Source organism: Euleptes europaea, chromosome 6 (genome assembly GCF_029931775.1).
Source record: "Euleptes europaea isolate rEulEur1 chromosome 6, rEulEur1.hap1, whole genome shotgun sequence".
NCBI classification, from domain to species: Eukaryota; Metazoa; Chordata; class Lepidosauria; order Squamata; family Sphaerodactylidae; genus Euleptes; species Euleptes europaea.
In genome coordinates this window covers 87523748-87540027 of record NC_079317.1, presented here as the reverse complement: position 1 = coordinate 87540027, position 16280 = coordinate 87523748, and the positions used below count along the sequence as shown (strand labels likewise).

At 40.7% G+C, this 16280-nt stretch overlaps 1 protein-coding gene across 10 annotated transcripts in view; it reads left to right on the top strand.

The window, feature by feature from the left end:
• The window catches only part of SOX6 (SRY-box transcription factor 6), a 539429-nt gene that overhangs the window by 209367 nt on the left and 313782 nt on the right, over positions 1-16280 (top strand). For all 10 annotated transcript variants that reach the window (XM_056851453.1, XM_056851454.1, XM_056851452.1 and 7 more), the window contains one exon: positions 5332-5569. In XM_056851453.1, the coding sequence (XP_056707431.1) occupies positions 5336-5569 (234 nt within the window). In that variant the 5' untranslated portion in view covers positions 5332-5335. The remainder of the gene's footprint in view (positions 1-5331; positions 5570-16280) is intronic.

Here is a 16280-nt window from a genome sequence, read left to right as displayed (position 1 = left end):
TTTAGTCCATCTAATTTTATAATGGTGTTATGCAATTTATTTTAGCAAAGACCTTGTACCTCCCTCCAATTCTTCCCCTCCTCCATTTAATTGAATAGGTTGTCTGACCGTTATATGTTTTAACTTTGCTAGGGCTGTGGAGTCAATACACAATGTAGTGAGTGTAATTTCCTCATCTTTTAACTTTGTTGCACAATATTATAAACAGATTTTTTCCCCTTAAAAAAAGAGCATCAAACAAATCGAATGCTTCTCTTTTTACTACTGTACCGCTGTACACACTTGTTCTAGGAAAGTGGAATTGGATCCATTTGATTGCATTTAAATTTTTCATGCTTCAGCAGTTTGGCTGGGAGCACAGTAAAAGAAAAACCCCACAAGTGAGAAGAGTTTAGAATAATAGAACTTGATTTTGTGTATTATAGCAGCACCATTTGCGCTGCTTTAGCTGAGGTTGTGTCAGCACTTCCATTATAAATCCCTGTTTTCAGAGGTTATAAGTGGCGTGAAATTCTTTTCTAATTTTTTTTAAAGATAACCCCCAGCAGAGGACTGATTTCACTTATTATAAAATTGTAACACACAAAAATAGTAGGTAAACTCCAAAATGGCATGAAGTCAAAAGTTCTTTTAAAATATGAGTGGTATGCAAATAATTGAAAATATGAGAGGAATGCTGATAAATACTTTGAGAGCATGTAGACAGTTATATAAACCAATAATCAGCCTTTAGTATGCCCTTCAAGCTCTAATATTTATGCTCACTAAACTACCTGGTTTTTGGACTGACCAAACACGAGGCTGTATGGAGTGGTCACTTGGAACAGTCAATTCTTCACAAAATCTTTTCCCCGTCTCTTTCTGTCTCTTTCTTACACACTCTTTCTGTCATTTTTTTTAAAACAGAGCTAGTTGACAATAGCAACAGTGTCATTTTGACTTCTTGTTTGAGGTGCAAAAATATCTAAGGCCGTCAATGAGCACACACAATGCTAAGCACATTCTTTGTACAATCCAGGGCAGGAGTGCCATTTTGAGATTTCAGTAGTTGGGGCACAGAGATTTTAGCAGGTTCTTTTGAGGCAGTGAAGTCTAAAGATCTTGTCTCGATCATACCCACAGCTAAACCGCAAAAGAAGCTGATACATTTTAAGCGTGCTCGCCGCGTTTGTTCATCCCAGGTCTTCGGAATACCACCACCACGTGGTTTGCGTGCTTATACTTATTATTTGACAACTCCTCGTCTTTCCAGAGCCTTCTGTTTAGCTAGACTGAATGCTAACCCCTCTATGGTTATGCAGGGCAGAATTTTGAATATACCATACCCAGACAGGACCTGTCCTTGCTCTTCTGGCTCTGTCGATTCATTAGCGCATGCCCTCTTGGAATGCCGCTTTTACGAGGAACTTCGATCACGTTATATCTCTCCCCTTTTAATGTATAAATCTAATGCCTCTGTGTCTGACATAATGCCTTTTTTACTGACAGGGATCCCAAGGCTACATTTTCAGCGGCAAGATTTGTTTCAGTCCTTATATCCCTCAAACATTAGATTTATGCTGCTCAAGATCAATGGATCAAGGAGCTTCTGAGGAATCAAGGAAAGGAAAGGATGTATTTTAAGAGCGTTGGTTGTGATGGCTTTCTTTTCTACATCCAATAGAGCAGCTTATCAGTTCAGGACAGTCACCCGCCTTGCTTGTGCTTTTCGCATGTCTCTCTTGAACATGGGAATTGTTTATGAATATAGTCCCTCGGGGTATAGAATCACGTGTGGCCAGAAACACCCGTGTGTGTGTATGTGTGAGAAGAATGAGACTGGGAATTGTTTATGAATATAGTCCCTCGGGGTATAGAATCACGTGTGGCCAGAAACACCCGTGTGTGTGTATGTGTGAGAAGAATGAGACTGCTTCTGCACTCTCCCCTGAATGCAGATAGTTCCCCAGGCACGACAACCTTCATTCATTGAAAAGGGGCTTCCACAGAAGTCTGTTGAATTGTGGCTGTGTAGCAGCAGTAGTTTTTTTTAGCCGATGCTCCTCCTGAATTTTATTGCACGCGGAACTTGTTATGTCAGAAGAATGCAGGAGTATCTCATTCAGAACTGTCAAGTTTTCTTCTATGCAAAATTATTTTTAAAGAAAGAAGGTGGGCTGTGTAAACGCAAGGGATTGGTCCCATGCCATTGTATTTGGTTAGTAGACAAGCTCCAAAATTCAGTGACTCTCCCCCCCCCCCATTATTTACTATTTAGTGTTAGTGTATGTTAAACAGATATTATGTTGTATCGGGCATATTTTGTCCCCATGTGCATGGATGTTTATTTACGGGTATGAACATTGGAGCATATGTGTGTAAACTAGTATGAAATGGTGTACATTTAAAAAAGAAAGAAAAGGTGTTTCCACTGTATTGCGCTCTTAACAGAGTAGCTTTTCAGAATGGTCACTTGAGGAATTATCAAAAGCCTGTTGATGAAATTGAGGTGAAGTCTTTCCAGACTAATTATATTCAGCATGTAATTTCTAAACTTCCCTCTGAATTTTGATTTTCAATTAACATTCCCAATTTGAAGATAATTTTCTATTTAATGTAATTGCAGGAAATAATTTATTGGCTGATTAAGACCGAAGGCCCAGCCTTTCTTAGGAAAACACTCCCTAACAAACCAGCCTTTAACCGCCATCTCATAGCTTTGGACAGATTTAACCTATTTTCACAGCTGCACAGTTGCATTTAATTAGGATTGTGCACTGTTATTCATTGGTGCAGTTTGTAGTTGGAAGTATTCTTAAGAGACGTTTTCATTTCTGGGTTTGTGTCATGATTAATTTAAACTGAGAAAAGCAGCCAGAGCTTATTCCTTCTGGAAGAAGTCAGCCCTGTTTGTAATTGGAAGATGCCTCCTAATGCTCAAGTGAATAGAACTCTCTTCCGAAGAACTGTTTGAAATGTACCGTTGCCTTAAATTAGTGGAGATTTGTGCGCAGTTGTATTACACCGTCATTGGAATCGTGTATGTACAGATTGAAAGGAAGGCATTAAGTGCTGTCCTGTGATCCAAATGCTTGTGCTAGTTTATACTTCTGCTGGCCAAAATCCTGCCATTGTAATACAATGGTAATGGCAAAATCGCAGTGTTGCCGCAGTTGCAAGTTAGGATTGGACTGCTGTGTGACAGTCTGCCCATAGTGAAGTATACAACGCAAGGATTCATATCCTTTAGCCATATATCCTGTAAGCAATTCAAAGCAATATGTGGGCTGAAGTCACGTTTACAGCAAGCTGATTCTAGTAAATTTTAGCGGTTTGTACTCTCCAAGAAAATATGAAGTCAGTATTACCATTTTTCTAATTTTTAAAACTAAACAGGTACCAGTGTTTTAATATTTTGACGTTACCCCAAAGGCCTGCAGTACACTTATTTAGAACTGTGTATAATTAGATTAACTGAACCTATATTTTTTTAGTAGGATGGTAAATCTGTGTCTTCTCATTAATTGTGAGAAATTTAGCATTAGCTGTTAAATCCTATGTGAAACATGGACTGCTACATTAAAAACTACTTTTTAAATTGGAATTAACTTAATTATTTTTCTTTATACTTGATATTTCCTTCACTGTAATATTCATGAAAACATGTGTCAGATCTGTAAATTTAACTGTTAGTCTCAGATTTCCAGGCTCTTTAATCAGTAATTATTTGTCTATAGAAACAGTACTACTGAGTTAATGATTTGCTAATTTGAAAAATGCTCGTGTGGTTTCCTCTGTTAACTGATTTGCGCATTTTTAAGGAAATTGTATGAAATCAATTATTATTAAAGAGTAATTAAGGTGGAGGTCTCATTCTTTAGTTATTGATGCAATTTTAGCATAAAGATATTCCTTTTTAAAAATGGAAATCTGTCTCTATTACTATATTTTCATTTAATCAGTTTTTTAAAATAATTATTGTTTTTCATATGAAATGTTAGTTTGCATTTTGAGTTGAAATAATTTACCATCCTAGCCAAAATGAAAAATATTGTTATGCGACAGCTACTATGGAGCATAATGTGAAAGACAATAAAAAGGGAGAAAGCTATTTATAATACTAAAAAAATTGAAAACAGTTTTTTTTATAATGGATTATGTACATTTAACTTTATTTTCCAAGTCCTGTGCACCTTGTAATAAATGCACAACATATAATGGGAACTGCAGAAGAATAAAAGACTTGCAGATGTTACAAATCATTCATTCAGAGTTCAACTTAGCTTTACATGGCTGTGCAGGACAATTTTGGTACTTTGCTACAGTTAAGATAGCTTACGAGATAATAATGCTTTAAACAAATATATCGCTTGTTTGGAACAGCATAGCTAGTGGCTTGTAAAATTTGTTTTGCAAGAGACAAACGTTCCATAATTAATTGACTATGGGAGCAGAGGATTTCCAGCCTAACTGTGCAAATAGCTAGGCATTTCTTTCATGCCTACTGAAATTACGAGGACACGCAGGAGCAACCCTTTGGGAAGGAGATTCTGAAGGGGGAAAATTATATATGTCAATAACATTCCTGGTATCTTAAGACTGGAGAAAATAACACCATTTGGTAATTCAAATGTGACGACATGGCATGCCTAGAATCATACCTGTATGATTCACCTGCTTCACTCTCAAATTGTTAGCAAATGCTAAAAACCTAATCCAGGGACTCTTGTTTCTTATTACTCTGGGATACATCTAGAGAGAGGCTATTAAAGATGTTAGGCATGCTGGTTCAGTTGCACCTGTCAATCCCTGGTAAATGGCAGACACATGACTAACAAGATCAGTGCACAACAACAGAAATTTGTGTCATAGGCTTCGAAGAGTCTCCGTCCTATGAATGCAAGTTACTCTGAATTAAAGTAATATATTATCACTGCAGATAGCATAAAACAATGCAGATAGCAGTGAAAGAGTGCCCATTGAATGAAATTCCCGTTAAACACGACTTCTTTCTTTAGGTAGGGTAAAGGTAAAGGTCCCCTGTGCAAGCACCGGGTCATTCCTGACCCATGGGGTGACGTCACATCCCGACGTTTCCTAGGCAGACTTTGTTTATGGGGTGGTTTGCCAGTGCCTTCCCCAGTCATCTCCCCTTACCAGCTTACCAGTGTACCTCTCCCCATTTTGGTTTAGGGCTACTGTGATACATCAGTTGTGGGAGAGCTGCCAGGACAAGCCCATGGTTTTAGTAATAACAATATTTGGCAACAGTGCGTTTTTATGGAATTTGTTTTTTCATGGTCTTTCAAAAAATTAATAAAATGTGACTTGTTCCTTCGTCTTCTTTTGCAGAAGAATGTCTTCCAAGCAGGCCACCTCTCCATTTGCAGCTGATGGAGAGGAAACACCGACCCAGGACTTAGCGTCACAGGAGCAGGAGGAAGGCAACAATGAAGAGCTGGTGGCTTCCCATCTGCCTCTGCACACCTTATTGCACAACAAACCTCACTCTGAGGAGCTACCGTCTCTAGTCACCACAATCCAACAAGACGCTGACTGGAACAGTGTTATCTCTACCCAGCATAGAATGGTACGTGACTCTCAGTGACTGATTCTGGAGAACTTTTTAGTACAACTCTCCTTTCTAACGGGTACCAATGTTTATCATGATATTTACTACCTCTCGATTTAAGTTTGAACATTATGACATCTGTATTGTATTGTGAGTGATGCGGAAGCTTCTGACACTGAATGTTTAGTTGCTCGGGGAGTCAACCAGCCTTTTGTCCTGCTTCACTAAGAGAAGGGAAAGTGCCAAATGTCACTGGAATTAAAATACCACATTGCAAGCTGAGGATGGCAGAAGGAAGAAGAGTTGGTTTTTATACCCTGCTTTTCTCTACCAAGAGGAATCTCAAAGCGGCTTACAATCCCCTTCCCTTCCCCCACAACAGACACCTTGTGAGGAAGGTGGGGCTGAGAGAGTTCTGAGAGAACTGTGACTAGCCCAAAGTCACTCAGCAGGCTGCATGTGGAGGAGAGGGGGAATCAAACCTGGTTCTCCAGATTAAAGTTGGCCGCTCATGTGGAGGAGCTGGGAATCAACCCCGATCCTCCAGATTAGAGTCTGCCACTCTTAACCACTACACCACTCTGGCTCTCAAGGAAAGTCAAGGGATAGGAAACCCAGAGGCAATGCAATGGAAGGAAGAGTGCAGGATAAAATATACTAAGAGAGAAGAACCTGAAGGTAGGATAGGTGGTTTGTATAAAAAGTTAGAAAAAAACAGGGATAAACCAGCTCACTCAGAAGAAACATGATCAGGAGGGGTTACATGTTACGTAGGATGAAGGAAGGAGACTGGAGGGTTTGACAAAATGACTACAAAGCAAGGTGACTAAAGGGAGTAGGTTTTATGCTTACCTCCTATACTTTAAAAAGGGAATTATTCCAGTTTTAGCTTCTTCTATCTGTGCAGCATTATGACTGGTAACCCTAAGAGGAGCAATGAGGACTGAAAAGATGGGGAGAGTGTTTGAGCGGGTATATTGATCTGAACTAACCAGACAATTCTTTGACTACAGGCTTCTAGTTATCTAGTTTGGTTGCAGGTTTCTGTATAATAATGCACTAATTTCAGATTGACAAAGATTGCTAGCAATGAGGAACAGCCATTTAAAAAAAAAATCTGTGGCTGTCCGGTTTGTAGTACATTTTCCGTTTCAGTGAAGTTAAACATTGGGCAGTTTTTTAACATCAGAAATACTGGGGTTAATGTTTTTTGTACAGTATACAGTTTGGTTGTCATTGTGCTCTGGCTCAGTTGAAGTATTTACCTAGGTAGCAGCAGTCGTATGGTGGTAGAGGATCCTCAGAACTGGCATCGGGTTGGCGTGATTGGGCACGTGCTGGGGTCTACAGCCTGAAAGAGGGCCAACTGCTGACTGGAAATTCTAGAAATTCTCCTTATTTCCCAATGGGAGAAGTGCCTCATGACAATGGAAGAAGCTGAGTACACGGGAACTACACTCTGCTTCTTTCTCCAGACACTTTCACCAGAGGCCCTGCTTCAGGACAGAGCAGCAACTATCCCATGCTCCTTTGAGATCCACTGGTACAAATGGGCCTAAATGGAATGGGTGAGAGTTAGAATCATAGAAGCATAGAGTTGGAAGGGACCACCAGGGTCATCTAGTCCAACCCCCTGCCCAATGCAGGAAATTAACAACTATCTCCCTCCACACATTTCCAGTGACCCCAACCCTCCCACCACCATGCAGGATCCCACAATCAAAGCACTCCCGACAGATGGCCATCCAACCTCTGCTTAAAGACCTCCAAAGACAGGGGCTCCACCACCCTCCAATGCAGTGCATTCCACCATTGAACAGCCCTCACCGTCAGGAAGTTCTTCCTAATGTTTAGGTAGAATCGCTTTTCTCTTAGTTTAAATCCATTACTCCGTGTCCTAGTCTCTGAAGCAACAGAGAACAAGCTAGTTCCCTCATCAACATGACATCCCTTCAAATATTTAAACATGGCTATCATGTCTCCCCTCAACCTTCTCTTCTCCAAACTAAACAAACCCAACTCCCTAAGTCTCTCCTCATAGGGCATGGATTCCAGACCTCTGACCATTCTGGTCGCCCTCCTCTGGACACGCTCCAACTTGTCAACATCCTTCTTAAATTGTGGGGCCCAAAACCGGACACAGTATTCCAACTGAGGTCTGACCAATGCAGTTACATTACATTCTCCCCAGAAGGGAGAGGGGAAGAAAGGAGTCACAGTTTGGAGGAGTGGTGGCTATGGTTGGAGAGGGAGAAAGGAGCTGCAATGGAAAGGTCAATCGAAGCCTGCATCTGGCCCTAGGCATCTAGCCATCTTCCCTTTACCATGCAGATTAGATTGCACATGAAACTGGTGCTCCTTTCTTGCTGTTTTACTCGTTGCTTCCATCAGCAGAGAAGGAAGCAAAAAGCAGTTTTGCCATATTTATCATTGTCATTACTCTGCCCCATCTTGTGGTATTTTGCTTGTGAGGGCCTCCTGATTCTTAGAGGAAAGTGTCAGGGCAAACAGCAGGCTGAAGGTGAGGAACAATTAACTCTGCCAGTGTCTTCCATGCAGTTTTCTGCCAGATCCAATTGCGTAATTTGTACACAGGGTCAAGGACTAACGAACGGCTGTGAAAGGCTACAATGATGATTGTGTGTTGTGTACCCCAGTCCGAAAACTGGGGCACACATTCATGCAATCCTGATTTGTAGCTATTCATCTAAATTGAACTTCAGCATTCTGAGAACTGGAGCTTTTGCTTGCTTCTTAAAACATACTTCCAGCAAGGAAATCTGTACCAATTCTTTCAGTCATTACTCTGAAAGAGGGTCGATCTTGTGGATTTTGAGGCCAGGCCACTACACACATTAAACAACAACGATGCTGGATGCATTATTCAGATGTGTACTAAAGTTGTAAGACTGCTACTAGCACTAACTTGAAGATGAAAAACTTGTATAACTCTCAACCAATTTGAAGGAAAGAGGCAATTCGTAAACTCTCATGACTCTAAAGGCCCTGTCTAAAAATGGTTCTGAACTACTATGTTGGCTAGTAAATATTTTTGCTACTGCCTGAATGTTTTTAATTTTATTGGCTTCAGGAATGCCAGTGGTGTCCTGGATTACTGAAGAGATTAGAGCGAGTGGTGAATGCCCTAAATTTAAGCCAGTGAGCCTGTACTTTTCTCCACTAAACAATTCATACATTAAGGAGGGAGGGAACTGATAGAGGCATTTCTCATCCTCACTCTTTTTCATTTTAATTGGGAATAAGGAGGACACCCATTCCATGATTGGTGGGGCTGCCATTGTATGATGATTATATTAAAAATAAGTATTGGATTGTCCAACTATCCCTTCATTACTTCTTCGGCAGAAATGCTTTCTAAACTCCCAAGAAATTTTTCCATCATGGGTATTTGATAATATAATAATATAATATAATAATATAAAGAAAAAGAAGAGTTGGTTTTTATATGCCAACTTTATGTATCACTTAAGGAAGAATCAAACTAGCTTGCAATTGCCTTCCCCTCCCCACAATAGACACCCTGTGAGGTAGGTGGAGCTGAGAGAGCGTGACTAGCCCAAGGTCTCCCAACTGGCTTCATGTGTAGGAGTGGGGAAACCAATCCAGTTCACCAGATTAGCCTCCGCTGCTCGTGTGGAGGAGTGGGGAAATCAAACCCAGTTCTCTAGATCAAAGTCCACCACTCCAAACCACCGCTCTTAACCACTACACCACGCTGGCTCTCCCAAGAATATATGAAGAACTCTGCTGAAACAGGCCAGTGGTTCATCAAGTGTAGCATGCTGTCCTACACATGGGCCACCAAATGGGTATAGAGGCCAAGATCTTCCTCCTTGTACCGGTATTCAGATGTTTGCTGCCTCTGAATGACTCCCTTTAGTGTCCCAATATCTAGTAGCCACTCATGGACCTATCCTCCATGAGAGGATATCAAAAGAACATTAATCAAAGTTATGTTTGGCACATCAGTTGCACAGCGTTTTAAGTTAAGAAATATTTAACTCATGCTCCGCTCCTTAGGGTCGTAGGGTAATTTCTGACATATTCTTCATCCTGCTGCGTTCCTCCAGGTACAAACAATCTATTCAGACCACAGGAAGAGAGCAAAATGTATTTCTGAATCCAGTTGTTAGAGATTTATGAAATTAAAGGTGATCAAACATATTGATTACACAATAACTGTTTGTATTAGGAAAATAATCACAAAAACCTCAAAAGGATAACAGTATGGCATTGAATCTGTATTTAGTGCATTTGCAAACTTTCTTCCAAACATGCTTTTTATATGTTTCTGAATAATGCAATATCACATAAACACTTACTATATCTTCAAGAAACTGAAACAGTTTCAACTCACTCTCCCATTATCAGATTTCTGAAACAGGGGCATGAACTTTGCTCAAGTAACCTAGCTTTCTGGTTTCACTTTTCTTGTTTTATAGCAAATAACCCAGATTTCTTGCATTAAGTTCATTAGCACAACCATATATCCCTAAGGAGAAATCCAACAGGCTGTTCATAATTCTTCAAATTATTTCATCCAAGTGAGGGCTGGATATGATTTGGTCCAAAGTAGGAACTGAAGATTGTCAGGTATTTATTTATTTATTGGATAACAATGTCACACGAATGATTCAGGCTTTGAACCTGTATGGATGAAGAACTATGCTACCAACTATTATTATATTGTTTCAAGTGGAGGGGGGGACCCACAAGGACTTGTGGGGGGCATCTCATGTTCCTTTCCCCCCTACTATTTCCTCTTTCTATTCCCTAAAAAGCCCACCATTCTTTTCCTGCTCCCTTCTTTCTCTCCCACCACCTTTATCTCCTTCCCCTCTAATTCAACAGTTCTAAAGTGTAAGTCAGGACATTCAAAGCTGGCATGATCCGTTGACAAGGAAGGTATGCCTCCTTGGTCTCTCCTAGTACAGATTTTGTGTGTGCTTTGATGGGATCAAGAGGCTGAATGCTAACACAGCCTACTCATTTTGAACCACTGCAGTGATTTAAATAGTTGTGAACGTTGTCCTCCCTCCCTGTCTTCTCTTTTGGTCAGTGTTTGGAACAACCCAAGCGACTCATGTGTTCAACTGCGCAGTCTTTTTTTTCTTGGGGCACTTCCAGATAGTTATAACTGTGTGAAATTTAAAAACGTAATTTTGCACTTGCCTTTCCCACAGTGGGATGCTCAAGCTACTACTTACGATGACAATAAATGGCACAGGATTGGTGCAAGTAGTGTAGCTTGTACACAAGATATATATGGCGCTATCTGGAGGAAAAAATACCAGGGAATCACATGAGAATGATCATACTAAAATCTAGAAAGTGTGGTCAATGGAGGGGTAATTTTGCAAATCTACTCATACATAAATACTAATACACACACTCACCTCACTATTAAAGCAACCCTGTTTCTTCGGTTTTTGTCATTCTCCGAATAAAACACGTTGTAATTTTCTGACAGAAAATGTCCTAATCCAGTCCACTTTAGTTCACTCACTCCCAGGATTGAAATGTTTAAGCATGCCATTTCTCATTTTACAATTTCAAGCTTATCTTGATTAATGCTTCTCATGTTCCATGTTCCTAATATATGCGTCAAACAGCTTTGGACTTTACTTTTGCATCCATTCACATCAACAACTGAACGTCCTTTCGACTTTAGTCCAGTAGCGTCATTAAGAATAGCACTACTCGTACTTGTCCTCAGCTGTTCCTGAGTAGCTGATTGAGTGCCATCCAACCTGGGGGTACCATCTTCCAGCACTCTCATCATAGGGTTTTCAAGGTAAGGGTTGGTCAGAAGTGTTTTACCATTGCCTTCTTCTGTGCAGTACTAACCAGGGTTAGCTGTAATGGCACTGCCGATGCCTACAAAATATCTTCTGCCAGTGTCACCTTCCACTAATGCTGCTGCCCAGTAGGTAGCCTTCAAGGATGCCTCTTCCCCCGTCACCAAATAGATTTTTTATTTTACTATACTGTACATTTTCATCTTGCTGGGGACTAAGGACAGGCTTTTATGTGACCAATCTACTCATGCTGGAATTCAGTGCAGTAGCTTTAATATTTAAACGGGTCAGAGGCCAAGTTGCCTTAGTAGCTGGAGTACAGATGTTAAACTTGATGCAGCTTTATACTGAATCAGAGCAGTGGTCCACCAAGGTCTGAATGTCTACTCAGATTGGCAGTAGTTCTCCGGGGTCTCAATCAGAGAGCTTTCACATGACCCCGCCATCTGATCCTTTCAACTGGAGATGCTGGGGATTGAACCTGGGACCTTGTGCATGCCAAGCAGACACTCTACCCCGAGCCACAGCCTCTCCCTAGCCTGTACACCTGTATGGGATGAATGCAGTTTCCATGCCATGGCCTTGTGATGTTTGCCAGACCTTCACATGAGGGCTGTCGTATTTAAATCAGAGCTATCAATCAATCAATTCAATCAATTTATTAATTCAGTCAATCAGACCAGTAAAAATTATACTTAAATCAGAACTAAATTCACCTGTATTTTGTGAGCCACTGCATTAGAATGGTTTCCTGAATGTGATAGTGAGTTGTAACAAAAATATGTTTGAAGCAAATCCTTCAGCTGATTTAATACTCTGTAACAAAAAAAAGTCAGAATAGGCGATTTTCCCCAGAGGAAGGGGAAAGCTCATGACAATTGGCCTCTACCTGCAACAAATGTCTTGGATCTGTAGAAAGAAGGAATTCTGCTCATGACAGTTTCTGTTTTACTGCAGCTCAAAATGCCCCCTGAAATTTTGCTCATGGGGCGTACAGTAGGAGACGGATGTAAGAAAGTAATATTCTGTGGGTGGTAATGCTCTAGTGCAGGGTTGTCAAGCATACAGCCCGCGGGCTGGATCCGACTCCTTGAGAGCTTGTATCCGGCCTGCGAGCCAGGCGAGGCAGCCACCCCCTCCAGTCCTGATCTGGGCTGGCGAGGCATGGCCCGGCCCGACCAAGTGACATTTATGTCATATCCGGCCCTTGTAACAATTTATTTTGACACCCCTGCTCTAGTGGATCTAGGCCATGATGAGGCTTCTTGGATTAAACACAGAAACACATATTTTTCTAAACAGGAACATGACCATATGCTGATTGCTGTACTTTGGATTGGTGCTGACTTGCACAAATACTTTCTCAAGCAAATAGTCTGGTCACATGAGAAGTAGCATCTAATTATGGAAGATGCAGCCTCAGTTTCTATGAACGAGGCTTCTGGGGAAATCTCACTTGTGAAAATTGCTACTGCAAGTTCTTTGAGGAAGTTTGCTCAAAGACGTTATACATCATATGAGACTAGCTAACTTCTGTGAATAATCACTTAAGCACATTTGGTCCAATTTATAACATATGAATCAACTCAATATCTTTTATGGAAGTTCTGAGTGTCCACCATATGCAGCTGTGTGAGATTTTTTTAAAAAGAAAAGAAAATGGAATATGGAAATGGCCTGAGAAAATTACTAAAGAAGTCATTTCCACCATTCACTGTGTGCTGCATTTCCTGTGTTATAACAAGGCAGTAACATATAGTATATTGAATGTCATGTTATCATTTTTAAAAAAAACACACAACAACAACCAAGCCTTACACATTGACTAGAAATGTTTTCAAACTTTCACTCCCTTTTGATATCAGGAATTGCTTTTCACTGCGTCCTTTGTGTATTCTGAATGTCTGGAAGCCAAAATATTTTGTTTTAACTCCCACTCTATAGTATTTCCCAGCTGTGTACTTATAGGCTGTAATAAAAGGATCTAACAAATGGGAAATAGCAGCTGCATTTGGAAATTCCTTTTGTGCTGGCTCTTCATTTTACAGATTCAGCAATGTGCAACAACTGCCGTGTCAGACCTGGAGTGGCTTCCACTTCAAGTATCTCATCATCATCCCTTTGGATGTTACAGAGGAGAACAATATAAAGGAATGGGGGGAAAGGCTTTTCCACTGCAGCTCTGGAGACAGCGGCAGCATATTTGACATTGTCTATATATGGAGACACATTCCAATAGTGGGGGAAGAACGGTCAAAAGAAAGGGATTTTTTTAAAAAAACCTTTACATTAATCCCACCGGCCGGATGTAATGTGTTTATTTAAAACACTTTTTATCCTTCTCATTGCAGATGAAACCATGTGGACCTTTGGCAAATCAATAAGGAGCTCAGACTGTTGAGTGCAGGGAAAGCAATTGACAGGAGGAAAACAGCAAGAGAGTTTCATAGTTAACAGTACAGTAGGTAGTAGTGAACAGTATCTCTTACAATGGATGCTTTGATTTGCCCATTATAGAGATGGAAGTGTATATAACAGACTGTCAGCTAAGGACAAGAAGTCCCCAATGAGTCCAATGGAACTTATTTCAAAGCAATTGTGTTTCTCGTTGCAACCTCAGTTACTGCCATCTACACCAAATTGTTTTTGTCTTACACATGCCGCCGACTGTACTAATACATGGTCTGGGGAGAATGGTCTATGCTTTAGGATCTCATGGCCTGACTGAAATACTCAGCAGTTATTCCTATTAGTATCAGGTCTAAGGCATACATCCCCAATTTGTGAACCAATGAGCTAAAATCCAGGTACTGGCAAGATGTGGCAGCCTACCATGGGACTTAGAAAATCTCCCATTTTTTTCAGCCTATTATCATTCCTCTATGGAGATTAGGTCTCCCATCTTTCATTCTATTCTCATAGAAACCTGTGAGGGAAATATAACTGGCCCAGAGTCACCCAAATGAACTTGAGGGTAGACTGGGTGTTTAAAACTGGCCTGTTCCTGATTCTTATCTGATACTAAAATCACTGTACATGCAAGTTGTCTTCCTGTTTGGTATTGCAAAGCACCTGGTGAATGACGGTATGAGGCTTTTAGGCTGCATTAGGCATGTTGTGTCACAAATTGTGCAGGCCTAATTTAAGGGCTAACCGTGTACATCCATTGCACTTCTAGGTCATATGAAACGATGTAGACACAGTACAGATATACTGTGCAAACATTTATGAGTCTTTTTATCAGTTGACGTGTCACAGTTTTAGAGAAGTATAGCTTGGTGAGGAAGTTGAGAATTGTCTAAGTTTGTCACAGAACTGTAGTCCCCAGGGTTTCCTGGGAAGAGGAAAATCAGTTTAAGTAAATAGCGTAGATAAAGTTGCCAACCTTTGGCTGGCAACCAGCAGGAGGACTGGGGGGGGGAAGCAGGGGTAGAATGGTGTTTTGTGATGCTACAACATCGTTTCTGGGCCCCCAAAAGTGATGTCATCATATTGCGCAACACTCTAGGAATCCTTCAGATCATTATGGTAAAAATTCTAGGAGAGATTCCTAGGTTGTCACATGACACACTGACATCACTTCCAGTTTTTTGGCCAGAAACGGCATTGCGTGATGCTGCCTTTCCACACCATTTCCCCTCTGCTGCCCCTTTAAGTGTGGCAGGGGATGGGAGAGCTCTGATGGGGACTCCCCCACCTGCAACAGGAAAATGTTACCCCTAGGTGTAGATATGCTTTTATGTAACTGATTTTGCCTGTTGCAAACAGAATGAGCCAAATAGAGATATGAAAATGGACATTGGTATGCAAGTAGAATAAGTAGAGTGACGGTAGGCAATGTGATTTTCCCTGCATTCTCTACAGTAGCTGTCAATGGTCTCCTTCCCCTAGCTCCAAAATCTTTAAAGAAAATATGAATGGGGGTAGTAGATAGGAAGTCTGTGTGGGAAAAAATGCAATTTTGGGGGAGAGAAGGTGAAAATAAAGATGTAATTAGATAGGAAAGATTGCTGAAGTGGGTATCTGAAGGTAAATAAGGGGCATTTTAGATTCTGAGAAGTCCATGAGAATTTACGACTAGATAATACAACTAGAGTATGACTAGAGCCTCTCTCCTCCACACAGCAGTTCTCAGCTGAACTAGGCTGTGGGAAGAGTGTGTCAGGCCCAGGAAACCCAGACACAAGTCTTAAAAAAAATGTAACATCTAATTTAGCTCCAAGAAAGTAGCTGGATAATTTTGTGACCAAAATTATAATTAGAAAGCATTGATTGTTCATGTTAACTTGGTTGAATGGATACATTGATTTTCCATATGAAGCTGATGCTTCATCAACTGATAGGTTAGAAAAACAAACCCAGTTCAAAAAGCAGATTTGATTCTCTGGTCAGCTGTGAGGTATCAGCCTAAGTTTCTTCCCAGAGTTATTGCAAGGATCACTGAAGAAAAAGATTGTAAAGCTACATAAATGGCAAAATGTTCAGGAAGATGGAAATATTTCTTAAAACTCTCTTGACCTCACTCATCTCCTGGAATGCATTACATATCTCTTACAAATTACAACAATGGAGCAAACCAGAGGATTTAGCATGCCACTGTGAACTAAGGGAATAGGACTGAGTAGTGATGGCCATGAGCATAGATGGCTTGAGAAGGGGGTTAGACAGATTCATGAAGGATAGGTCCATCAATGGCTACTTGACGTTACCCTTCATGGTGAGTAAAGGAAACCTCAATTTTCAAAGATAGCATCAGGGGAAGGCCTCGGCCTCTGTGTCCTGTTTGTTTGGCCCTCCAGCACAACTAGTTTGACCATTGTGTGAAACAGAAAGCTGGAATAGGTGGGCATCTTGAACTTATGTTCTTAGATGTTTTCCTGTTCAGTATGTATTATTCGGTGTGTACTCGT